This window comes from Oncorhynchus keta, chromosome 28 (assembly GCF_023373465.1).
Source record: "Oncorhynchus keta strain PuntledgeMale-10-30-2019 chromosome 28, Oket_V2, whole genome shotgun sequence".
In the NCBI taxonomy this organism is placed as follows: Eukaryota; Metazoa; Chordata; class Actinopteri; order Salmoniformes; family Salmonidae; genus Oncorhynchus; species Oncorhynchus keta.
Window position 1 is genome coordinate 36,129,129 of NC_068448.1, and position 27,512 is coordinate 36,156,640.

At 46.0% G+C, this 27,512-nt stretch overlaps 1 protein-coding gene across 1 annotated transcript in view; it reads right to left on the reverse strand.

The window, feature by feature from the left end:
- LOC118360591 (agrin-like) overlaps positions 1-27,512 on the reverse strand; it is a 285,805-nt gene that overhangs the window by 73,120 nt on the left and 185,173 nt on the right. Inside the window, 4 exon segments of the mRNA XM_052482905.1 lie at positions 3,286-3,507; positions 14,518-14,724; positions 15,873-16,097; positions 19,617-19,841. Coding sequence (XP_052338865.1) covers positions 3,286-3,507; positions 14,518-14,724; positions 15,873-16,097; positions 19,617-19,841 — 879 coding nt within the window.

The window sequence follows — 27,512 nt, forward strand, 5'->3', positions numbered from 1 at the left end:
CGGCCCGAGAATTGAACCCTGTGGCACCCCCATAGAGACTGCCAGAGGACCGGACAGCATGCCCTCCGATTTGACACACTGAACTCTGTCTGCAAAGTAATTGCTTAGCTTAGCGGTTAAGAACGTTGTGCCAGTACGCGAATGGTCACTGGTTTGAGGCTGACTTGGTGAAAAATCTGTTAATATGCCCTTAATCAAGGCACATAACCCTAATTGCTCCTTTAAGTCGCTCCAGATAAGAGCGTCTGCTAAATGACTAAAATGTCATCATAAACTGGGTGGTTTGAATGCTGATTGGCTGAAAGCTGTGATATATCAGACTGTATACCATGGGTATGATAAAACATGTATTTTTACTGTTATAAATGCATTTGTAACCAGTTTCTAATAGAAATAAGGCACCTTGGGGGGAGGGGGGGTGGTATGCATAAGAACAGCCCTTAGCCGTGGTATATTGGCCATATACCACAACCCCTCAGGCCTTATTGCTTAAATATGTTGATAGCAGCGTTTTCTACTGGATTTTAGTGACCACTGCCCAGTTGTCTGTGTCAGAGATGTGAGAGTGCATAAATCTAGTGACCTTGAACCTGATTTTGTCACACCCTGATCTGTTTCACCACCCTCCAGGTGTCGCCCATCTTCCCCATTATCCCCTCTGTATTTATACCTGTGGTTTCTGTCTGTCTGTTGCCAGTTCGTGTTGTTTGTTCAAGTCAACCAGCGTTTTGTCTCAGCTCCTGCTTTTCCCCAGTCTCTCTTTCTCTCGTCCTCCTGGTTTTGACCCTTGCCTGTCCTGACTCTGAGCCTGCCTGCCGTCCTGTGCCTTTGCCCCTACTCTAGATTACCGACCTCTGCTTGACCTGACCCTGGGCCTGCCTGCCGTCCTGTACCTTGGCCCCATTACTCTGGATTATCGACCCCTGGCTGCCTTGACCTGTCGTTTACCTGCCCCGGTTGTTACAACAAACATTGTTACTTCAACACAGTCTGCACTTGGGTCTTACCTGAAGCCTGATAGATTTAGCTTTAAGCTTTTTTTGTAAATGTCTTAAGCAATATGGCAAATAATCATGCCCCCTTCAAAACTCAGAGTTAAAGGTAGATCGAATGCCTTATTCACTACTGAATTTCCAAGTCACTTGTAAGAGAAATGTTACCTGGATCAAGGCCAGGAACACAGGCTTAGGCCCAGATTGGCAATCTTTTAAGCAACTGAGGAATCAATGTATCAAACTAATCAGAAAGGTTCAATCTGATTATTATGTAATCAATCTTTCTGAATGTAAGGGGAATTCTTTTCACTATTTATATAAATGCTATTGGTCTATCGTTTCAAAAATGTACATTTCATTCTATATGTGGATCATACTATTATGTACGCAATTGCCCTGGTTGTGACAAGGCTACAGCCCGATTTTGTAGCTTTACAGGAAGCCCTTACTGGATTGTCAATAAGGATTTGTTCTTAACTGAATTGCCTTGTTAAATAATGGTTAAATAAATCAAATACATTTCAAAAACGTGTGCTTAATACGTAATTCCTTCAAGTTCTCATTAGATTGTTCCAGATGGATTACATCTTCACTCATCTGATTGTTCTACAATTGAACAAGTCCCTGCATACAAATACCTTGGTATTTGGATTGACAATGATTTAACGTTTAAAAAGCATACAAATGCATTTGTTAAGAAGCTACGATCTAAAGTGGGCTTTTTTGATAGAAACAGATTCTCTCTCTCTCTCTCTCTCTCTCTCTCTCTCTCTCTCTCTCTCTCTCTCTCTCTCGTCAGCAGGAAGCAGATTGTGCAGTCAACCTTCCTACCTGTTTTTGATTATGGTGATACTATTTTATCAAAGTGCAGCTTCCACTACTCTTAAACCCCTGGATGCTGTTTATTATGGCGCCCTTCGTTTTATCACAGGAGACAGTTTTATTACTCTTCGCTGCATTCTTTACCAAACGGTTGGCTGGACCTCTTTAAAATCATGTAGATCATATCAGCACGCTCTTTTTGTTTACAAAGCTCTATAGGATTCAGACTTACCCAACATCACTGTTAAGATTTAAAATGACAAGTGGTCAAACCCGTTCACAGGGTTGGTTAACTATGGAGACTCCTTTGGTGTTTACACTGTTACGTAAATCGGCCTTTCATTTCCTACATTTGGAATCATCACCAAAAGACGTCTCGATTGGATGCTTTGATTTTCATAACGAAGAACGTGTTTGTATTTTAAGGTGTATTTCATGTGTATATTGTCTATATTTATGCCTATCTATACTATACTTAGTCTCAATATGACTTCCCTGGTGAAATAAAGGTAAATAAATAAACCTTAACCTTAACCACATGAACCCTACTGCCTAACCCTAAACTTTAAGTGGCATCTTCAAGTGGATTAACTTTCGGGAAGAAAAAGAAAACAGGCAATGAAATGGGTGCCTGTGGAAGCCGAAATATTATTTATCCGAGTCCTCGAGAGCAGACAAAAACTCAGTAACCAATTATACAAGAGGAGCATAGCCTTTCACCCTCTCATTGGAAGTGCATCTTCAATTAGAAAGGTCAAAAATAGGGAAACTGCAGGCTTGTGCCGGGCTAGAGGAATGCTGAGAGGGTGAAAGAGGGGATGAGGATAAGAGTGAAGGAGGAGAGGGGAATGACATACTCAGAGTACAGTGGAGTTACAGTATGTGCTTGAGTTGGTTCAGGTGGTTTGTTAGATGATGCATGCAACCCCAACCGGTGGAGGGTTTGATTCACACAAGGGCCACATACATGCACTAAATATACCATTTGTTCTTGGTAAGTTAAATGACTGTAGGCCATCGTACTATAAAAAAAGACTAGGAGGGTTTCCTAACCGAGGGCCTGGAGTTATTGCTGTTTTCCTGAACAGGTCACATGGTCAGGGAAACTGCTGGCTTAGATGGTACTATATTATAATATAGTACAGTATACATACATAGTATACTTAAGCAATCAGGCACGAGGGGGTGTGATAATATGGCCAATATATCACAGCTAAGGGCTGTTATTTTGCACAACGCAACGCGGAGTGCCTGGACACAGCCCTCAGCCGTGGTATATTGGCCATATACCACAAATCCTAGAGGTGCCTTATTGCTATTATAAACTGATGACCAATGTAAATAGAACAGTACAAATACATGTTTTGTCATACCCGTGGTACATGGTCTGATATACCACAGCTGTCAGCCAATCAGCAATCAGGGCTCAAACCACCCAGTTTATAATGCAGTATAGGCTGGTACTCACCGCAGGGTCCTCGGTGCTGGATGTGAATCTCCTTCTGCAGGGCGCAGCCCATGGCCTTCATCTCACACTGGCTGCCGTAGCTGTGGCCGTCACTGCCGCACACCAGGTCGGGCATCTGGGGGCAGGCACCATGGCACTCGCACACGGGCTCGTTGTTCTTCACCACGCACGCGGCCCCGAACTCGCAGGTCTTCCCCAGGCACGGGCTGGGAGTGTGTAGATCTGAGACAATAGACAAGGGTTAGTGTTGAAGGGGGATGAGGGAGAGGTGGGGAAGGAGAAGTATTGAGGGTTTGGGTATTGAGGGTTGGGGGCATAGAGGCAGGGAAGAGTGGGGAACTCGGGATAGGTTAAAAGAGAGTAGAGGTTGATCAGGATCAGAAGGATTTCAAAAAGGGGGTTGCCTGGTCAACGTGGGTGCACTATGGTCAAGTCTAAAACATGTATCTGACTCTTATCCATAGTACTTCCTGTATTAATTAACTCCCTTCTGGTAATCTATTTTTGTTGTTGTTGGTAATCTCATTGGCCATAAGTGTCTGACCCCTCTGTATGAGCCAATCAGCGGAGTCTGCTCCTCTGTATGACCCAATCAGCAGTGCCTGACCTCATGTTTCAGAGACCCACACCCCAAGTTCTATGAGTAGAAACCTTGACCTTGTGTCAATCAATTGGAAACTGGGGATGAACGGTAGAGGAGAACATATTTTTCTATTTATAGGGAAGTAAACAGGTGCTGATTAATTGATGTTTCCCAGCATGCCGTTCATCAAACGCAGCCATTTGCATCTCACGAGAGCCTCAGAGAGAGAGAGAGAGAGAGAGGGAGGAAGAGAGAGAGAAAAATATGATGAAGAGAGCTCTCGCTATGCGGATAGAGAAGAGAGAGGAAGGGAAGACGAGAAACAGAGGAAAAGAGAAAGAGCAGCGTCGGCTTAATAACACACAAAGCCCAGCTCCTGGGCAGTGGGAGAACATCAGAGAAGTGTCTGCATGCTGCTTTGTTCTCCAAACGCCCCACTACACTGTAACTTCATTCAATTGGGGGCCTTGTTAGAGAAGTGGGTCAGAAACGAGAAAGAAACGCGCAAAGACGACAATGTGATCCACGGAATTATATTGTTTCATCATCGAGGCATTTATTTTCCTTCGTGCCCCCCGATCAATCCTTCATCAGTATTGTCGCCAAGGTTAGGAGTATGTTAGCCGTATTGTAAGGGGGTGGATTGATTCGGGGATGGGGTGGGTGGGTGAGTGGAACAGATTGACAGTTGAATCCCCAAGGCCTCGGAAGACTGTGGCATACAGTACATCCTCGTCAAGCCAAGCGGGCAGGAGAATTATGCAGGGGGGCGGCGAAGCCATGCGAAGGAGGCTCATTGGCATGCCTGGAGCGTGGGGGTATAGTGGCGTGATGCTAAACGCGCCGTGTCTGCCGTTTGGGAGATAGATTCAAATGCAAGTGAATGTGAGGATGCATTTTATCCCTGGCTTCCCAGCGAGAGAGATTGTCGATGGGGAAAAGATGGGAGCGGAACTCGGGTATGTCACGGGTGGTAGATGGTGTGGGAATAGGGTTACAATGCTGAACCCAGGCTACCCCCCTCCTACAACCCCTCCTGTGTCTCCTCCTCTCCCCATGGCAACCAAGGGTGCAGTCATTACCCTGATTATTATGGGATTAGACTAGAATCACGCCGGGCGCTCCGTTTAAGAAGCTGCCGCCGTTTAGTTTCTGAAAGCACGGGTGCGTTTAATACTGTTAAAATCCCCCCTTGAGCCTCATCTCAGCTCTGGGTAAAATCATCAACATATAGCAGAACGTCATTTCCCACTGTGGGTGAGGAGGGGAACAGATAGGAGTGATAGGAGTGAAGTCATCTCAGAACCCTGGAAGAGGCTTGATGTTCGATTAGATAGCGTCTAAAATCACAGGACTGTGGTGGGGAAAAAATTCACAAGTGTCAAGAAGGACGCTGCATGCTTTCCGGCGCCCCACGGCGTCTGTGTTAGGGGGTAGTAGTTAGGCTGTAGTGTAGAGGGTCAGCAATCAGCAAGGAACACTTAAAAGGTTATTTTATGCGTATCATTAAATGGTTATTATGTGCCGTTGCCATTGCGATAGTGTCTCGCCACAGGATGATTCGGCGTTATAAAAAGCCTCACCTGTGTTCTACACGTCTTTACATCAAGAGAGAAGCAGGAAAAAACAAGGGGATAAGGCCCTAGCCGATACTAGTGTGGAGGAGGAGCAATCGCCAGGCTACATCTAGTGCCCGTCGGCGAACGTAATTGAACAAATCTTTACGGATCCTGAATAAGGATGAGCAAGGAGACAAGGATCTCACTTTTTCTAATGGGAACGTTGCGGATTAAGTAGTGGAACACTGCTATTGATTTCTGTGTTGTGGGCAAGCCGGCACTTTGAAAGAGCTCCGAATTGGCATGTAAATATGTATGTGGTGGAACTGTGCCTAATTTAGCCGGGCTTCAAAAAACGCTATTCTGCCTGATCTTTTTTCTACACTGTGTGTGTGTGTATGTCTCTATGTGTGTAGCTCTGGATACAGAGGGCGATCAGCAACCCATTTCCGAAGGCCCAGCTCCCTAAAATACAACTGCAGCCTCCGATAACCTTCAGTCCCTTGTTTTCTTTGTTTCTACCCCCAAAAATAAGGAATGAGAAATAATCCCAAACATTCTCATTCTCCCACTTTTCTGGAGGCAATGTTTTTCTCTCAGATTTATTCAATCAAAAAAGAGAAGTGGGGGTGGCGAAACTCCCCAAATTCTCTGTGAAATAATCTTAGCATGGAGAGAGAGAATGAGCATACGATGAGAGACTTTGAGAAACCTCCAGCAGCCCTTATACCCGACTTTGGTAATTGAGAAGGCTTGCATATTCTCTCAGTCTGAAAAAAAATCTCAGGGAACTAAAAGCGTATTTTCTCCCTCAAAGGCAGTGAGGGAGACTTTGAAACAGCAGCCTATCATCCCAGAGGCCTGGGTAGAGATGGTAGCAGTGGCTGTGCTGTTCAAGGACTGGAGCTGCCACGACCGACAGACAGACAGACAGACATATGCCTCAGTAGAGGGACAGATACTAGGTCCCAGGCTGCAGCAGTCAGACTCATACACACACACAACAAATGACCCCTCTGTTTATCAGACGAAAGAGACGATGGTGACTCACTGTTTGTGTGTGTATGTGTGTGTGTGGGATCCAGAGTGCCGCAAGCGTCATCAAAGACGTGAGAGACAGAAAAAGGTGTGTTGGCTAGGGATGTGTGAGCGAGGAGATGAATAACTCTCCTCTGTTCAATAATTCTTCTTCTAGCTGCAGTCAAGAAACTGTTTAGGAGTAGACATCTCTTACCAGTCCCTAGAGGCTTCTCTAAGAAAGGACAATGTTTCTGTCCCAGACATGGCGACTTGGGAGTCTGAATGCTGCCACCTCTTTCTGCCCTTCTCCCACCAGCCTAGGCCAGGCTCTCTCCTTCCTTCCTTCCTTCCTTCCTTCCTTCCTTCCTTCCTTCCTTCCTTCCTTCCTTCCTTCCTTCCTTCCTGCCTTCCTGCCTTCCTTCCCCCCTCCCTCCCTCCCTCCCTCAATGCTTAAAAATCCTTCTTTGACCTGTCTTCTTCCCTTCATCTACACTGATTGAAGTGGATTTAACATGTGACATCGATAAGGGATCATAGCCTTCACCTGGATTCACCTGGTCAGTCTGTGTCATAGACAGAGCAGGGGTTCATAATGTTTTGTAAACTCGGGGCATGTGAAAAAAGCCCATTTCTAAGTTTTGTGGAAAGAAATATAAAGTTAAAACAGCAAAAGTTACAACATTTTAAAAACAGTGATTTTCAAACACTATGATATCCGCAGTGACATGGGGAGCAAGACAATACCCTCCTTTGGGCTAGAAACCTGTTGCAGATTTTGAAAATCATTGTCTTTTACTTTTCAACCTACCCTGTGATGTCAGAGACACCTTTTTTTAAAGACTTTTCTTCTTATCGTCTTGACCGCAGATCATAGTAATGCCCTGCTTTCACATACAGTATGTAGACACTGGTTGGTGCTGGAGATGATGAATGAGGTTGAAAAGTGGCAGAAATGCCCTTTAAGACCAGGGAGATTAGAAGTCCCTGTCAGATGAAGTGGGCTGCTGGGGTGCTGCAATGCTAAGAAAACCATAACCGCTACAGGCCCACCCACTGATAAAACATTCTGCCAAAGTTCTGCTACCTGTCTCCCCCACCAAGCTGCGGAACGACCCTCACTGACAAACGTTCCGCTACCCATCTTCCCCCTCCCAAGAGAGACGTTGCCTCTTCCCTGTCTCTCACTAAACTGCTACATTAGTCAAGATTTAGAGGCCTTATCTGACAAGCAAATACGGGATTTCTCAGAGTTGACCTGAGTATTACCTCAGTCAAAGCCATGTTGAGCTGAACACACTCGGCAGGCGGTCTGTATATAAGCCTGGAGAGATGGAGTGTCATATTCCTAGCCTTGTTTGCGTGGGTAATGTTTGTGGTTTAAGCCTGTACATATGGATGTAAATGCAGGGAGATTATTTTATGCGGTAGAGCTTCTCCCTACTCATGCATATGTAGATTGGAATCTTCCCTTGCTCCAATTCTGGATCCCAATGTCACTATAAGAATCTAAGAAAACCCATCCCTGCGCTCCAGGTAGCCAATTCGGTGAGGGAGAAGTGGCTGCCGGCACCGCCCACTGTGTAGAAACAGCCAATGGGAAGCAGAGACAGCGGCACATGCCGCGGTGCGCCCTAACCCAGTTTTGTCGGTGCTGCAGGGGGAGTACCTGCCACTCCCTATGTCTCTCTAGCAGTGAAAACTTGTATGGAACATATTAAAATAGGTGCCAGGAACGCGAGAGAAAAGTCTCAATATTAGCATATGGTAAAACGAAGGCCCGCGAGCTGTGTTTCCCTGCTTCGGAGCACTTATCACAGAGTAATGGCTGCAAGGGGACAGTCCTCCACTTGACATTTAAAACCCCAAACACCAAACCTGATAGATTTCTCTTCTATTAGACGACACAGGGAACACAGATGAAGTGAAATACAGCAAACGGAGGGAGAGAGGGGGGGGGGGGCAGAGAAAGACAACAGCGAGGGAACAAAGACAAAGATGAGCTCCTCCATCATCTCATGACATGTGTATACTTACAGAGAACAGAGGAGAGAAGAGGGGAAGGAGAGGAAAATGAAAGGCAGGCCACCAAACAGCAGATGGGCATCATTGGCATGGTGGGCCTGGTCCGGGTGCACTGACCAGCAGCACACAACACATAGACTGTAGGAAAGGAAGAGAGGGAGGAAGCAAGGAGGGGTGCAACAGATGGGGTAAGGGTTGGTTCGCCATAGGAAGAACCTGCTGTACCCATAAGGCCTGGTGACTGCAGCGACTCTGCCACCACCGACACCCACTGACACACACACAAATCACACACCAACACCACACACAATCGGTATGGGCCGCTATAATCCTTAACACCACCAACCTACGGTGCCTTCAGAAGGTAGTCACACCCCTTGAATTTTTCCACATTTTTGTTGTGTTACAGCCTTAATTAAAAATGTATTAAATGTAGATTTTATGTCACTGGCCTACACACAATACCCAATGCTTCTCTACATTTTTACAAATGAATTAAAAATGAAAAGCAGAAATGTCTTGAGCCAATAAGCATTCAACTCCTTTGTTATGGCAAGCCTACATAACTTTAGGAGTAAACATTTGCTGAACAACTCACAAAATAAGTTGCTACCTTTGAATGACTACCTCATCTCTGTACCACACACAATTATCTGTACGGTCCCTCAGTGAATTTAAAACAGATTCAACCACCAACACCACGGATGTTTTTCAATGCCTCACAAAGAAGGGCACCTATTGGTAGATGGGTAAATTAAAAATAAACATACATTTCATATTCATTTGAGCATGGGGAAGTTATTAATTACACTTTGGATGATGATCAATGCACCCAGTCACTAAAAAGATAGACGTCCTTCCTTCCTAATTCAGTTGCCGGAGAGGCGGGAAACCGCTCAGGGATTTGAACATGAGGCCAATTGTGACAAATACAGAGTTTAATGGCTGTAAAACTGAGGATGGATCAACAACATTGTGGTTACTCCACAATACTGACCTAATTGACAGAGTGAAAAGAAGGAAGCCTGTACAGAATACAAATATTCCAAAACATACAGTACATCTTCTTTGCAACAAGGCACTAAAGTAATATAGCAAAGAAATGTGGCAAAGCAATAAGCTTTTTGTCCTTAATACAAAGTGTTATGTTTGGGGCAAATAAAATGAGTACCACTCTTCATATTTTCATCATGTTATGGGTATGCTTGTAATTGTTAAGGACTTGGGAGTTTTTCGGGATAAAAAAGAAAATGGAAAAGAGCTAAGCACAGGCAAAATCATAGAGGAAAACCTGGTTCTGTCTGCTTTCCAACAGACTCTGGGAGACAAATTCACCTTTAAGGAGGACAGTAACATAAAACTCAAGGCCTCTGGAGTTTCTTACCAAGAAGACAATAAATGTTCCTGAGTGGCCGAGTTACAGTTTTGACTTAAATCCGCTTGAAAATCCATGGAAAGTCTTGAAAATGATTTCCTAGTCAACAACTAATTTGACAGAACTTGAATCATTTTGAAAAGAATAATGGGCAAATGTTGCACACTCCAGGTGTTTAAAGCTCTTAGAGACTTACCCAGAAAGACTCACAGCTGTAATCGCTGCCAAAGGTGATTCAAACATGTATTGACTCAGGGCTTTGATTACTTATCTAATCAAGATATATTAGTGTTTTATTTTAATGATTTTCTTTTGTTTTTTTTTGTCACTTTGACATCAGAGTATTTTGTGTGGACCGTTGACAAAACATGACAATTAAATCCATTTTAATCTGACTTTGTAACACAACAAAATGTAGCAAAAGTCAAGGGGCATGAATACATTCTGAATGCACTGTAACTCCCAGAGCAAGTCCATTAATTAGATTCATTACCAAACATCACTGGAGATCCTCTCTGGGTTCAATGGGTACTCAACCTATTATTGTTTATGAGTATAATCAAAGCCAGTGACTTGTGTCGTCGGAAAGCAGCAGAGATGCTAATCAAATAAACATGCAAATGATAAATATTCACCGGAGAGACTTGTCACCTAAGGCGCACGTTTCAGTTTTTTTCACCCCAATTTCTCCTCTTCTGCAGAGGCTCTTTGTCAATGACAATGTCTCTCCGGCTGAGTGATTTTCTGTTAACCTCCAGGGGAAAACTGCGTGTGTGAACGTGTGCACACACACACACACATATGCACACACACACACACATATGCACACACACCTATGCACACACACACAAACACAGACACACACAAACAATCTCGCACCGCTCTTAAATGGCATTCATACCATTTATCTAACTATCTAACTAAGTACTTCACTGTATGTGTGTGTGTGTGTGTGTGTGTGTGTGTGTGTGTGTGTGTGTGTGTGTGTGTGTGTGTGTGTGTGTGTGTGTGTGTGTGTGTGTGTGTGTGTGTGTGTGTGTGTGTGTCTGCCGGCCTGTGAACCTCTGAACCATTTTATATGTCCATGTCTCACAGGAGTGAAAGCTTCCTTCTAGCTCTCAGGGTCAAGCGAGAGGCATCTTAAACCACTTTGACTTCGTTTTTCAGCTGAGCATCCTAGTAATGCTAAGAATTGGCCTCTCGCAATCCACCACTATTCCTTTTTCGCCCCTTATATAGTGACCATCTCATGAGAGACTGACCTCGAACACATTCCTGTGGAACTCAATATAAGACTATATAGGTTATTAATCAAATAGGGCAGCATTGTCTTTCTCAGCATCGCCGACACTGGTGTCTGTATGATTAGGCTAGTCTGTGTGTCCCCCATAGGGGACAAGTGGCCCTTTAGGGACATGGAGAGTGAAACGGAGGACGACAGTCACATTAGGGGGTTGTCACCACACTCACCGCAGGGGACTGAGATTTACAGGCTCATATCTGGAGATTTTCAGCCCTCCTGATGGCTTGTGGCATGATTGATCTATAAACTAGCACTGTGTCTCACCAAATGTGTGTGTGTGTGTGTGTGTGTGTGTGTGTGTGTGTGTGTGTGTGTGTGTGTGTGTGTGTGTGTGTGTGTGTGTGTGTGTGTGTGTGTGTGTGTGTGTGTGTGTGTGGTGTGTGTGTGTGCGCGCGCATCTGGGGGGTGGTGGGGGTAGTGACAGCCATGACACCCCATCATCCCAGTCTTTCGCTCCCTATCCATCAGAGCCATCGGGAAGTGACAAAAGGCTGGCTAATGCCAGGCGGCACACGATGAAGGGCTGAACCACTTAAGCTTATGGGGGTGCAAGGAGAAGGCTCTGCACACAGCAGGAATGCCAGGACAGCAGCTGGATAGGAGGACTATAGAATGGTACAAGACAGCAGGGTCCCTCTCGTCTTCAGTAGTTTGAAGGGTGTGTGTATGTGTGTGGGTGTATGTGTGTGTGTATGTGTGGGTGGGTGGGCGGGCGGGCGGGTGTGTGTGTGTGCGTACCTCTGCTTTTGGTCACTCTAAAATGCTGGTGTATTTGGGATGTGCCATTGCAGTGAGCAAGGGAGGCCCAGTTAGCATGTCACAACCACGTTCTTTGTGTAGTGTTGTTGTTAGGAAGAAAGTACAGTGAGAAAACAATGGCGCTGCCACTGTCACAGTGGTGAAAGAGTGTCGCAGGGTGTACGGCCGTAACTGTAACTTGTGCTCCGCTTGTGCTATTGACCACGTCGTGACAAAGAGGCCATCTAAACACACAGACACACACACCGTCACATACAAACAGCTCTGGCACACACAATCAAACAAAACCAAAATGCACACAAGCTTGCACACACACAACCAAATATACACACACCTGCACACACACCGAAAGCCTCACTCGACCACGCACACGCACCTACCAGTGGACCTCGTCAGGGCATTGACTCCTTAAGACTAGCGGAAAGGAGACTAGCAGTGCTGGGGTCTCTATCTAATCCACACCCGGCCATTCAGACACACAGAGCAAGAACGACTTGCGAATTAGGAGAAGAGGAGAAGTAAGAGAGGGTCGGAAGGAGAGATAGACAGTAATTAAGCATCAAACCGTGTGCAGGTGTCCAAAGGTAGGAACACTGTCCCGTCGTCACCCACACTAAACCAACTGCCTCGGTGGGCACCTTGCTCCTCTCCTTTTGATGTTTAATTAAATAGTCGAGCGAGCTGTTTGGCTAAATATGCAAATGTCAATAGAAACACATTAAAAAACACTGTAACATGCCACCGGCTAAAACCCGCCGAAAAGGACTGTGACAGTTTACTTTGTCGAAAATAATGAAAAACAAAAGAAAAAACACATAAGCACCCGGACATTTCGCTTGCTAATTTATGCGTGGCAAAAAGACGGGGGAAGAGACTAGAAAACAACGCTAATGAGTTGCACCGTGATACTGTGGAGCGATGCTTCTGACGTCACCTAGCGGAGACGAATACAACTTAGTATTCAGATAAGCAACCCGAGTGAGACGAGATAGAGATATCTGTCAAAGAAGAACCAGAGGAACGTTGCTACAGAACGCCTGTGGCTTAGCTTGTCTGTCGAGGACAGCCACTCTTCATCGGGGGTAGGCTATCTATACTCCGCAACGGCCATTGCGTGCGCAGGATTGTACTCCGGCCAAACAGGAACACACCGGAACTCAACAAAATTGACTAATCGTAGTCTTCGATCGATGCTTTGATGTGCTGAATCATATGCGATACTGCTTGGCGGGAGCAAAAACATGCACCCACACCGGATGGCTTTGGCTGGGGTATGTTTGCCCACTGCTGCTCTAACACTAAACGTTTTAGTTTTTGCCCTGGCGCTAAACACCTGATTCCACTAATCAAAGGTTTGAGGAAGAGTTGATTCGTGGGACCAGGTGTGTAATGCTAGGGCGAAAACAATAACTGGTCCCTTGGACCAGGATTAAGAAACACTGCCTTAGATTATATAAGGTTGAGAGACCTAGTCAGTAGACACTGGGCATGGCACGACGTTTGTCAGTGCCCAGGAGGCAAGGAAGGGGTGGCGCATTGGGCAGGGGTTAGGAGTGTCCACATGCAGTCTGCCATGCTGGGGTAGAAGGGTACCAATAGATTTAGGGTTGAGGGATAAGGGGGTTGGGCAATGGGAAAGGGGTTGACACAAGACAAGACAAAACACAGCGCTGGGAAGAAGAGCTCCCAAACCTCACGGACGGATGCTTTCTTCCCCCCGCAAACACAGCAGGGCTGCATGGAGAGTGCACAGAGGAGGAGAGACAAGAGCAACAGCTTGGAGTGTTGGGAGAGAACATACTACTCTGTTTCAGAGAGATATTGTAGCTAGTTCGAGAGAGAGAGAGAGAGAGCGAGAGAGAGAGAGAGAGAGAGAGAGAGAGAGAGAGAGAGAGAGAGAGAGAAAGAAAGAGACAGGGGAGGAAGACAAGACAACCATCCCACCACCCCCATGTTTAGTCCAATTGGAGGAGTCTGACCCCTCCCAACTGTCCACCAGAGGGGTCAAAGGTTGTGCTGCAGCGAGTGCTGTGTCCCGAACAGCGGCAGACGTCACACGGACAAAGACAGACAGACTGAGACGCACTGAAACAGAAAGAATACCTGTTTAAAAAGGAAGCCACAGAGACAAAAAAGAGACAGACAGAGACAAAGACAGGTGAGCGACAAAACGTTGTGTGTGTTATGTATAGAGAGAGAGAGAGAGAGAGAGAGAGAGAGAGAGAGAGAGAGAGAGAGAGAGAGAGAGAGAGAGAGAGACCCATTGAAGTGGAAGACTGGCACTACCAGAGGGTAGGAGGACATGAATGAAACATGAAGGCCGTTGTGTTTCATGTGTCACATGTGATGGCGGAGCGTGACGGGGATGAGGTGGATGGGGGTGAAGGGAAAAGTGGTGGTCACGGTAAATTCCTGTCTGTTAGCTTTTTCCCCTCCCATCACAGATTACTGACAGGTCAAGAGACAGACAGAGAACCAACACCCACACAGTACTTACACAGGACAGGAGGACGTTTCAAAAACACTGTGGGAGGAGGAGTCAACAAGAGGGAGAGAGAGGGAGAGGACCAAAGGCTACTCCCCCTTTCTCTTCCTAGGGGTCCCGACTCACCACACGGGCCTTGCTGCTTGACGGGAATATGGGCCTTGGCCTGGCACTCAGCCCGCCGGCGCTCGCAGTCATTGATGTAGGTGTGGCCGTCCTTGCCGCACAGCGGCTTGTAGGTGCCATCGCACTGGATGGGCTCGCAGGAGCAGCGCATGCCCAGACGCTCCACCTGGCACACGCCGTTGAACTTGCACTCCTCCCTGCACTCCTCTGCAAAACGGACGGGGGGACATTTTAGTTGTTCTTGTTCTTGTTTAGAATTCGTAATGTTCCTCTGTAATGTGTGCAGCGATGTTGTGATAATGTTGTTTTTTGTTAACCAAATGTGACTTGACATGTGACTGAAAATAAGGCTAACGCAGCAAATCAGCCGACAAATCGAGGCAATCGTCTACAAAACGTTCTCTCCGGGAGGTCAAGACCCGTTCAGAGCTTTCAAATGTACTACGTTCCCGATCAGGGGATCAAATTTGTACAGTAATTCAAATTGGAGCCATTCCTCTCTTTCTCGTAAAGCGGTCACGCTACACTGAAACTTAATTACGGCGCTGCCTTATCTGAGTGTCGAACATTAGAGGGATGTATTGTATGTATGTCATGTTACAAGACAACCCCCCGTTCTCGCCTAAACGCAATAAAGAACCTGATTTCATGGATCTGCATTTCAAAATGAAAATATTCTCTCCATATCAAAACCTTGAAAAACAAAAACGTCATTACCACACCCATCCATTTTACCTCAGTAAAAGGCAGATAGTGAATGGGTTCCTTTTAACTCGATCCAGACTAACTCATACACAGTGCTAACGCTGCTCCTGAGACATTCAAGTCCCCAATGTAGTCGCGTACTAGCGGCCTATATCTCTACTCAAGCTTGACCACAAAATATAAGGGCAGAATTTGAGTCTGTAATAGAGTGCATCACACCATGAGCCTCTTTCTTTAACTCTATGGGGAGTCTCAGATGTGTGACGATGAGGTGAGAGGGGAAAAGCTACAGATGCAGTGGAGGTGGTGGCCTATTGAAGCCCCTTTCACGCAACAGGAACATTTGTCATCTGCAGTAAACCTGGCACTACAGACCTGGTGTGGCCTAAGACCTCTGTTTTAATAGCCCCTTTGCCAACCGTCTGGTATCACGCATGTAACAACAGGGCCCTAACAGAACATGGTTAGTCATCTATCCGTCAAGGCAGTGGGGTGTGTGTGTGTGTGTGCGTGTGTGTGTGTGTGTGTGTGTGTGTGTGTGTGTGTGTGTGTGTGTGTGTGTGTGTGTGTGTGTGTGTGTGTGTGTGTGTGTGTGTGTGTGTGTGTGTGTGTGTGTGTGTGTGTGTGTGTGTGTGAATGTGCCAAATCACCTTGTTTCTTGCAGCGGCCCGGGTGGATCTTCTTGAGTTCAATGCCCTTCTGCATGCCCGTCCGCTTCATATGGCACTCACTCTCGTACGTCTGCCCATCGCTGGCACACAGTGGCTCATTGACGGCTGGGCAGGACTCCGGGCGGGGGATATTCAGGGGCTGGTGGGTGCGCGGTTCCACCCGGCATGCAACGTTCAGGTTGTTCTCGAGGCCTTTACATGGGTCTATGGACAGGGGAGAGAGATCGGGGGAGAGAGAAAGAAAGAGAGAGAAAGAAAGAATGAAAGAGAAAGAAAGAGAGAGAAAGAGAATGAGAGAGAAAGAGGTTAGTGGTAGGACACGGTTATGCATCACCGGGGATATGCCAGAGATAGGCATGTGTCATGACGTTGGCCTGGGGGTAGGTTTATGGCAGTTATAAATACCTCTTCCCCCCTTTTTCCTCTGTCTACCCTACTGATGAGAAATTTGAAAACCCCTTGTTTAACATAGAGATTCTGGGATCATCAGAAGGTGGGGGGAAATTAACTATATTCTGGTAATTTGTAAGTCGCTCTGGATAAGAGCGTCTGCTAAATGACTTAAATGTAAATGTAAATGTAATCCGACCAATTGAACATACGGTGGTACTTAATGAATATGATGTCAGTTCGGTTGTCATCTGGGACATTCTCATCAATGATAGGATGACATAAACTCTACAGTGGAAAGTATGTACATTGTAGTTATCGGAGTCACATGGAATTGTTGTTCAATTTAAATGTTTGAATATGAAATTATTGGGTGAAGAGATGAAATGTAATTTTAGCTTCCAAATGAGAGATTTGGGTTTTCAATCAGTGGCCCGCCCCTGTGAAGAGTCATGGGTTATAAAACTTTTCAGACACACCCTTCTCGCTCCACTATATAAAGCCTTGACGAAAATGTAACCTGCTGTTCCAAGTACGTGAGGTCTGCAGCCTCTGCGTTAAAAGGACTAACATGTCAACTACAGAACTAAGCCAACCTCAGCGTGAGCTTTGGTTGCGAATGGTATGAACTTTGAACTCTTATTCACTACAGAAGTGATACCTCCTAGGCGTTGAGTTAGCAACAGCAGCTGCAAACGCAGACAGAGTATCCCATCTACCACACAACAACGTTACTACAACGTATCCAATTGACCACCAGAAACATTCTTCAAAGGACTCGGTTGGGCAACACGGCCTTCCATCTATCCACCAACCTACCGAAGCGCAGCTCAGAGTAAATATTTATTGCATTTTCCTTTTCCAAATGGGCGGTAATTTAGAATGCATAAGATACTGTATTTACGATAGCACAGCTTCTCCCTTTGTCCCTCAGTCTTCCCGCTCTTTCACTCAAACCCAGCCCCTTTTATTTTGTGTAACCAGCTGTCATCTCTGTTCCGCCCGCTAGGGACGTTTTCCTGTATAACGTAATTTGTAATCAAGGTATAATTCATTGTGCATATCATTGTGCATATGTAATTCTGTGTGATTAGTTTGGTATTTAGTAAATAAATAATTAAACCCAATTTTGTCTAGCTGATTCAACTTGTTAGCCAGGGTTTACAACTTTCAGATGAGACTGAATTAAGGTGACAATTAATATTGACTGCTATTGATGTAAAATATTACAAGGTCTTTAAGAGTTTATTTGGAAGATAACAGCTCTATAAATATTATTTTGTGGTGCCCCGACTCTCAAGTTTATTACATTTACATGATTAGCTCAATCAGGAGAAAGGATTTTAGAGAATAGCATGTCATATCACTTAATCCGGCATAGCCAAAGACACGACACCTGCTATCATCACAGGTTGCCCTGGAGAGGCTGAGTGGAAAGCTGGGAAGGCCATGGATCTGAGAGGACGACAGGCTCCAAATAGATGGAGAAAGTTTATTTTTGATTGGGCCTCGTTGCACTCCTCTCTGGGGGAAGTCCGGCTGACGGCTGGCGCTGGTGGCCATATCAGCTGTAATCATAAAGGAACTGGGGAGAAGCTTATTGAAATAGGAGCCGCTAGCTGCTGCAGCTTCGTCCCATCTCATTCCACTTCTCTTCTTCAGAGCGAGGGGACACAGAAGATTTATGTACTGCTGTGTTGCATTAAAATACTGCCAGGCTGCGAGCGAGTCATTTGAAACACCAGCGAGGAGGATGAGACCAAATGTGTAGAGAAGAAAGGGTCAGGGAGAGGAAGGGAGGAAAAAGAGGGGAGAAATGGTTTCCACGGCCTTGGCTCGGAAAACAAATGGCGACAACAGGAACACATAGAAGGGACAATGGTAGCTTGGCTTTGACGGCCTGGGCTGGGCAGGCGAGACAACAACAGGGCCAACACCAGCAACGCCATCGCCAAGGTCAGGGATTGTGTATATTAGCACAATGGAATCGCTCACACAGGAGGATTTAAAACGTGGGACTGCAACCGATTGAGGGGTTTTATCGTATTGCAAAAAGCGCCCAAAGCCAGTAACGCAATGATACCACACAAGCCCAGCCATTATCCCCCTTGCAAAAAAACATTACCTCCCATTAAGACACCAAAACGGCTTCCAGGAGTCCTGCCCTCCGCAGTCGAGCCCCCCTGATGAGGTATCAGACATACGGACAGACAGCAAAGGCTCTGGCTAGCCTAGCCCCAGCTGTATATTTTATTTACCAGCTAAGATGACTGAGAACATATTCTCTTTTACAGCAATGGCCTGGGGAAGAGTTACAGGGGGAGGAGAGGGGATGAGTGAGCCAATTGGAAGCTGGGGATGATTAGGTGACCTGATGGTATGACAGACAGATTGGGAACTTAGTCAGGACACCATGGTTAACACCCCTACTCTTATGATAAGAGCCATGGGATCTATGGTGACCACAGAGAGTCAGGACACCCATTTTAATGGCAACTTATGCAAGGCAATGTCCCCTTCACTGCCCTGCGGCATTGGGATCTCCTTAGACCAGAGGGAGGTGTGCCCCCGAATGGACCTCCAACACCCCTTCCAGCACTTCCTCTGGTCTCCCATCCAGGGACAGACCAGGACCGATCCTGCTTAGCTTCAAGGGCGAGCCAGTTGAGACAGCAAAGGCTTGGTCAGAATCACTCAGGAAGATTCAGGGTCCGCCGGGCCAGCTCTCCTGAGAACACAGCCTCCCCCCGGGGGGTATGGCGACATGGAGCCCGGTCTTACCGGGTTAGATATATTACAGCCATCCTCTCGGGGCCTGAGCATTCATCTCCCTTCCCCTTTGTAGCCTCTCAGTCTCTCGTCACTTTTGGGAAGCTATTTTGTCTGGCTCTTTCCCTTTCCCCCTTACCTCATAGTCAAAAGTCCTCAGGAGAAAACGCAGACAAAACAACCGCCTTGAACTGGCCAGCTCTAAAAAAACAATTGGCTTTGTTTGTCAACAGTGAATAATCCACACCACAGGAAGAGATTGCATGAAGAGTAAATTGCACAGAATGAGAAAACCAGTAACACGATGTCAGAGAGAAAGAAGACAGAGAAACCCCAGAGCGAGAGAGAGAGAGAGAGAGAGAGAGAGAGAGAGAGAGAGAGAGAGAGAGAGAGAGAGAGAGAGAGAGAGAGAGAGAGAGAGAGAGAGAGAGAGAGAGAGAGAGAGAGAGAGAGAGAGAGAGAGAGAGGAGAGAGAGAGAGAGAGAGAGAAAGAAAGAAAGAAAAAATAAAGAAAAAAGAGAGCGAAAGAGAAAGGCTAGAGGAAAAGTATATGAGGGGACTCACTGCAGGATCCCTGGCGCTGAAGGCGGATGTTCTTCTTGGTATGGCAGGCCTGCTTGTGGAGCTCACACTCATTGCGGTAGTCCTGGCCATCGCTGCCACACATCACCTGCTCGGGCTTGCCTTCGCAGCTCAGCGGGCACATGCACTTGGCCGACAGGCCGTCCGATGACTGGATGCAGGTGCTGCCGTAACTGCAGATCACCTCGCTGCATGGATCCTTCAGGGCTGCAGGGAGGGAGAAGACAATAGGTATTTTAGAGTTTGTGTGTGTATTGCAGGATTGTGTATGGGTTATACAGGAACCCTTGACTTTACTGTCACGACTAGCCTACATCATGTGAAACCTGACGAAGGTCAATTATTGACTGAAACTTTGGTTGAAGATCCAACTGATCCAACTGGTGCATTAAAGAAGGCCAGGAATCTAGAGTTTCTACCATAAGTAACACAACAATGAAAGCAAATTCCAAAGCAGCTTAAGTACAAAATTGCCACATGCCACCTTTTTACATCAGAGTGTCAACCTATTGGAGTGCAAATGGAAAAAGTGGCGTGGATGTGTAACTCTAGACTGAAGAACTACTTGACAGCCCTGACTAAGGATTCACGGGCGGTCACAGCTGGCTGGCTGTACAAACAAGTTGCATTAATTTTCTGAAGGGCCAATAGAAGGATGCTTTGCATTCACAATACAATCTCAATTGCTATGCTTCAGCATGCTCTTCTACTGGCAGCTGAGTGGACCCCCTGAATATTTACCTTTCTGAAAAACAGAGAGACCTTTTCCCTGTAGAGAACTTTGTTTCCAACCCCTTATTAAACAGCCCTGCCACTCCGGAGAGGCTTATTCTGTCCATATGAGTGGGTGGAACTTCTAATTTAGCGTCTGCGACAGATATTTTGGTATCTCATAATCTTGACGATGGAGCGCCATCAGATTACAATCAGCATTTTTTTTCACCGCTCCCCCAATACATATTTATAGCGGGCATTATAACAAACACTCCCAGAGAGCGAGACCCCGGGGGAGCGGGGTTCCTCCGACAAGCTCCGAGTCTCTCATTTCCTATGCACCGCCACATTTGGAATAATGTTTATCTGTGTCCAATATCCACCTTTTGTTACGGCGCTTTGTCTATGAATTTCATTTCAGGACGGGTGCTACGGTATATTAATCCAACAATCCTTCCAGCATACTCTTTGTTTTATCTCCCCTATCCCCAAAATATAAAGTCTTATTCCTGTATTTCAGACCATGTTTGTCTCAGAAGACTGCTCCATTTCTTTAGTTTGATCTTAGGGGTACATAACTAGGTAGGTAGCACGCCTTAACGAGAGTCTAGGATCGAGCTACCCAGACTCCTTGCTCCGGCCAAACGCTACGCCACGCCCACGGACGTCTCAGTACCTCCCAGATCCTTCACCGAATCCGAACACATTCGGGACACAAGTGGGTAAAGCGGCGGTTAGAAAATTCGCCATGGGCTTTTATACTCCAATTGGTTAGAGACGATCCAATGACTGATGACTTTGTTTTATACTACGCCCCTAGTGCCCCTCCTCACACAAAATACTTCAATGATGGCAGTCTCAGACTAACGTATGTAGTGAACAACAAAGCAGCAGTAGAATTTAGTGTGAGTCGTCAGGCTAGGAGAGGCTGGCGAAGAGAAGTGCTTTTGTGTGTCGTCGTATCAAAGCCGCACACGCATCTCTCGCACATCTTGACACATTTCTCTTTCTGCCACTTTCGTCTTCAAAACATTTCAAGATACAGTGGAGTGGTGTCGCTAAGGAATGTGTCTTTGTTTCAGTTTGATTTCAATGCAATACTGCAAATGGAGCTGGACAACTGGTGACAGTGAATATGAAGCAAAAGATGAGTAAAGGTCTTCTACTGTAGATGCAGGCCCAGAACAGTGTTCCATTACACTCCCGCATAAAATCCATCTCGGTATTGCTCTCACCTCAGAAAGACTAGCCAAATTATTATGAGCTAAAAACATGGGTCATGAAATGACTAACGATTTGACTAACAAAAAGAAGACGTGGGGCGGCAGGGTAGCCTAGTGGTTAGAGTGTTGGACTAGTAATCGGAAGGTTGCGAGTTCAAACCCACAAGCTGACAGATCTGTCGTTCTGCCCCTGAAGATGCAGTTAACCCGCTGTTCCTAGGTCGTCATTGAAAATTAGAATTTGTTCTTAACTGACTTGCCTAGTAAAATAAAGGTTAAAAAAATCAAATGTACAGCAAACCAAAAAGGTCAGTGTAAGTAATAATAATAATATATGCTGTTTAGCAGACGCTTTCATCCACAGCGACTAACCGTCATGTGAGCATCCGTTTTATGTACGTGTGGCCCTGGGAATCGCCAGGCTATCAATGAGGGAAGACTTTATTTAGTATTTCATGTATAGATTATCAATACAAATTCAACTGAGGCATTGACAAACGTCTGTGACTGAAACGGATACTCAGCCATTTGAAATCCTTCAACCATGAAAGCAATCGACACCACTACCAACTGTAGTGAAGGAATTATGCCGACATTGGTTTGCTTCCCCTTCGTCCATATTCAATATATCCTCACAGAACCCACAGAACCACACTGTCTTTGATGTACCATTGTTTGTTAGGTGACACCATGGAGGATGAAAACACAGTAGGAGGACATGGTTTGCCTAGCAATGGAAGCCCATTGTCACCCGGGTTTATGGGCCACCGTGAAATAATAAGTGTTAAGCCACCGCCTTCAGCCTGCAGCCATCGGCTCGTCCTTGCCACTTCCCAGAGTGCCGCTGTTTTCTTTGTGACAGTCAACAGAATTCTCCTCGTTGCTTCTCGGACCCATTCAATAATAATAGTCTGAGAGTTTTTCTCCTTCGCCGTAGCAGGCACTTTGACAGGCACGGACGGAAGAGCAAGGAAGAACAGAGGGGGTCGCGTTGATTTGAATGCTAACGGATCCGTCCTGTTTCGGAGCGTCGCACTACGCCACTGCGCCGACGTTAGCACAGATAAGCTTTCCTCTCAGACTCAGACAAGGAGGCAAATTGCTTGGGTGAATGTGACCGGTGTAACAAGCAGAACGTGTCAGAAAACAACTTCAGGGACCTCCTGCCTGCATTTTCCACATTATTATCATTTGAAAGGCCGGAGAAGTAGGAAGATGAAAAGTCACCGAGCTACCTTCTAAATTAGAATGCTCCTCACTGCCAATTAGCTTGTCTCCCTGAGCCACAAGGCAGTACTGAAGTGGTAGACACCAGCAAGGTTAGGCTTGGGATAATAACAAGAGGAATACAGGTAGTAAAGGAAAAGACTAACACAATGCTGAAACATTCCCTTTAGTTGAAGAAGAAGACATGGTGGTAGTAGTGGGGAGCAGGAGGAGAACACAACCCTGCACTACAAGAACCCGAATAGAGAATATATAGTACAAAACAGGCAGAGAGGAGAGGATGGACAACAAAGAGAGGAGGGTGGGAGTTATCTCCCAGGCAGGGAGGCAGGGAGTCTTTGCGGGACTTTCTGTGTGTGTCTGCCTTTCTTCTCCCTGTGATACAGTGTTTTGAACTGGATTTAATAATGCTTCATTAGGATTGGGGAGCTGTCAGCCAGCGCAGTGTGGTGGTGACGGCTCTGCTTGGCGGCACGCGGCCCAGAGGCGTGTGGCGGAACAGGTTTCCCTGTCGTGGTGGTGGTGATAGTTGTTGTAGGGGGAAGGAGAGGGGGAATGGGCAGAATCTTCTAATGTATTATCCTTTAGCATATATATATATATATAACGTGTCCGTATAACCCCTAGCAGGAGAGGAGCTAGACAAAGAGAGAGAGAAAGATAAGAGAGCAAGATAGAGAGAGCAAGTGATGGAGACAGACAGAGGGAGGTAGAGACCATGGAGAACACCCCCCCCAGCACATCCACTCGGCCACACTACCACAGACACGCAGCAGACCAACCACAAAGCATCGCCCCTCGCCACCACGTCCTCCCTGTACCGCTGCAGTCCGCCCAATAGCTGGGAGATGATTTGCCCGTTTGATGTAGTTCTTCAAAGAGCTTATTTGACTGCAGCTGTCTCTCTCTTTTACATGCTTTAGTGTTACCCTTGAGTCTGGAAAATCGGCCACAAAAACCTCACTATACAGAGGGACTCCTGGTTGTGCTCAAAGGCCGGGGGTTCGGGCATTCTTCTTCTGCCTGTTGACAGAAGAGCCTCCACGCTTGTATGGATATTTGTGTGGCGGGCGGGGGGTTACGGGTTGGGACGCTCCTTTAAGAATGATAGGCATATTATTTCTTCCCTAGAGTGACATGGGAAGACCAGACAGGATTAAAATGTCTGGATTTGTCTTCATGTGAGGATGTTCTGAGGTTCACCATTGGTATCTGTAACACTCCACCCACCACTTCGACCTGTATGCTCTTGTCAGCTGGCCCTCGCTACATATTTGTCGCCAGACCCACTGGCTACAGGGCATCTATACAGCTTTGCTCAGTAAAGCTCCGCCTTACCACAGCTCACTGGTCACCATAACAACACCCACACGTAGCACGAGCTCCAGCAGGTATATCTCACTGGTCAACCCAAAGCCAACACCACCTTTGGCTGCCTTTCCTTCCAGTTCTCTGCTGCCAATGACTGGAAAGAATTGCAAAAATCGCTGAAGTTGGAGACTTATATCTCCCTCACTAACTTTAAGCGTCAGCTATCTGAGCAGCTTACCGATCGCTGCAGCTGTACACAGCCCATCTGTAAATAGCCCATACAATCTACCTACCTCATCCCCATATTGTTTTTATTTACTTCTTTGCACACCAGTATTTCTACTTGCACATGATCATCATCATTTGCACATCTCTCACTTAATTTGCTAAATTGTAATTACTTCGCCACTTTGGCCTATTTATTGCCTTACCTCCTCACACCATTTTGCACACACTGTATATAGACTTTCTCTATTTCTCTGTGCTTCTGACAGTACATTTGTTTATTCCATGTGTAACTCTGTGTTGTTGTTTGTGTCGCACTGCTTTGTTTTATTTTGGCCAGGTCGCAGTTGTAAATGAGAACTTGTTCTCAACTGGCCTACCTGGTTAAATAATGGCGAACTTAAAAGTAAAAAATATGTCCTCTTCTAGAGAGTAGATAGGCTAACTGCTAACTGGTAATTGCGCGGCATTGAAGCTCCATTGTATCATAATTTAGCATTAGCCATATTTAACTGAGATGATGATCCAAAACAATGGGCAGTAATGTGTGCTGGAGCGTTCAATGCTTCTGAACTGGCATATGGTATTAAGTGGTTTTAATGAGTAACAGTTGTGTGAATAATAAGCTACAAGCTTTTGAACATTTTTAAATGTTAAAGTTGAATAATTCCCGGTCCCTCACACATACACATACACACACATACACATTCACGCATGTTTTTTGCATGCACAGATACACACCCTAAAAGTCATGTACACACACACGCACACACGCGCGCGCGCGCGCGCACAGCAGATAAACCTCTTAAATCTACACTCACTTCAGCCCCGTAATATAGTGCCTGTTCAACATGACAAGAACTCTAGCAGCCGTAGTTTTTATAAGACACTTCATTTTGTGAGCCGTCAGAGGAGGGGAACAAGGAGATAGCGGTGAATACATCCATAAACCCAGTGTGGCAAAAAAAAATGATCAGGTAAACAGGAAGCCCGAGTTCCTATAATGGCGGGCCTAATAAATGCAAATAAGTGTTGATATCTGTCTCCATCTCTCTCCATTATGGCCTGGTTATTGCTTGAACTGTAAACAGAGGAGGGGACAGACACGGCATACTAAGGGGATTGCGGGGACTTTGTGCATTATGAGGCATCAAGCTTCCAGTGCTATTACAGGTTGGAGACAAGGGGGTATTAGAAGGCGAGGGAGATGGATCAGGAGCGTTTTGGTCTCTGACTCGCCTCAAGACTACTGCATGCAGGGAGCTGGGAGTGTGGCTATCTCACAGACAGTATTAACCTGGCAGAGACAGGGGGGAGGAAGAGGAGGTGTGGGTGAGGGAGGCAGGGGGGGGGGGATTACTGTGAGGAGGATGGGGGCGGGGAGGGGGGGTTGCTAGAAAGAGGGGAGGAGGATGAAATACAGAGAGAGGGAGGAACAATTGAGAGAGAGAGTCAGGAGTGAGGAAAGTATTAAGGACAAAGAGAGAGAGAGTCACAAAGAGGTGGATGGGGATAATGCTTCCACATCTCACTAGCAGGAAGAGGGGAAAGAAATACATAGATAGAAAGAGGTGAGGATGGATTACCATCGTTACCCTACTGGCGTCCATTATCCTATCAATCAACCCTAACCCATACGCATGGCATAGAAGAAGATTATGACTACCACCTTATAATGATGGGCCTTTTACTGATTCCCGCTTTGTCTCGACGCCCACGCACACTCCCAGACAAGCCCGTTCACACCAAAACCGTACCACAAACAAATAGTACTGCTTACACTATTGTCACTATTGTGACTATTGTCGTTTCCTCCCTGATATAAATGTACCAATGACTCCCATTGTATACTTCTGTATCCAATGTTATTTTTCATATTGCGTAAAAATAACAACAACAATCCAACCTCAATAGATTATTCAGGGGAGCAGAATGCATAAATACATAAGTAAAACATGTGTAAAACGAAGCTTCTGTCTGTCATTAGGAGTGTGTGTGTGTGTGTGTGTGTGTGTGTGTGTGTGTGTGTGTGTGTGTGTGTGTGTGTGTGTGTGTGTGTGTGTGTGTGTGTGTGTGTGTGTGTGTGTGTGTGTGTGTTTGTGTGTGTGTGTGGCTGTCTGCATGTGTGTGTATGTGTGTGTATGTGTGTGCGTGCGTGTGTGTGTGGATGTCTGCGTGTGTGTGTGTGTGTGTGCATGCGTGTGTGTGTGTGTGTGCGTGTGTGTGTGTGTGTGTGTGTTGGTTGGTTGGTGGGTTATTAATGTGTGAGCTGGCACTATAATCTGTTATCTCTCCAGAGCATGAAGCCCAGGTCCTCGTGAGGTGACGGGAGAAAAAGAAAGAGACGAGGAAGAGACAGGGATTTGTTTAACAAGTATCACAGGGCTCAGTACTGGAGGATAGTACTGGAGGATGAGCGGGAGAAGGAGGCAAGGGGGGGGGGCGATAGGATTCAAGACACTACCGTTATCATCTGGCGCATGAGGAGGAGAAATGAAGGCTGATTCCTTGTGTTGGTGGGGATTGTGTGGTAGTGGGCATTTGTGTGCCTGGGTGTGTGTGCCAGTGTGTCTGGCCGTGTTTAACTATACTTGTGGGGACCAGAAGTCCCAATGAGAATAGTAAACAAACAAAACTTTGACTAACTGGGGACATTTTGTTAACATCCCCACAAGGTCAATGCTTTTTCAAGAGGGTTTAGGGTTAAGGTCAGAATTAGTGTGAAGGTTAGAATTTGGTTTATGTTTAGGGTTAGTTTTAGGGTAAGGGGTAAGAGCTTGAGCTATGTTTAGGGTTAGGGAAAATAGGATTTTGAATGGGACTTAATTGTGTGTACCGACAAGGTTAGTTATACAAGACTGTGTGTGTGTGCATGTGTGCTTGTATGTCTGTGAATGAGCCTGTTTGTTTAGCATATGAGTGTGCGTGTATAGGGTCAATAAACCATATTTCGGGTCAATACCGAACACGAGTGAGACCCTGCAGGGGAATTAGATCTTATTTATTTCTGACGCCCTCTAACCCTCACCTCTCACTGGTGTTCATCGCATCACATTTCAGAGAGACAGAAAACAGAGTGAGGGAGAGAGAGGGAGAGATAAAGGTAGAGAGAGAAAGAGAGAGAGAGAGAGAGAGAGAGAGGGAAAGAGAGCGAGAGAGAGAAAGAAAGAGGGCATCA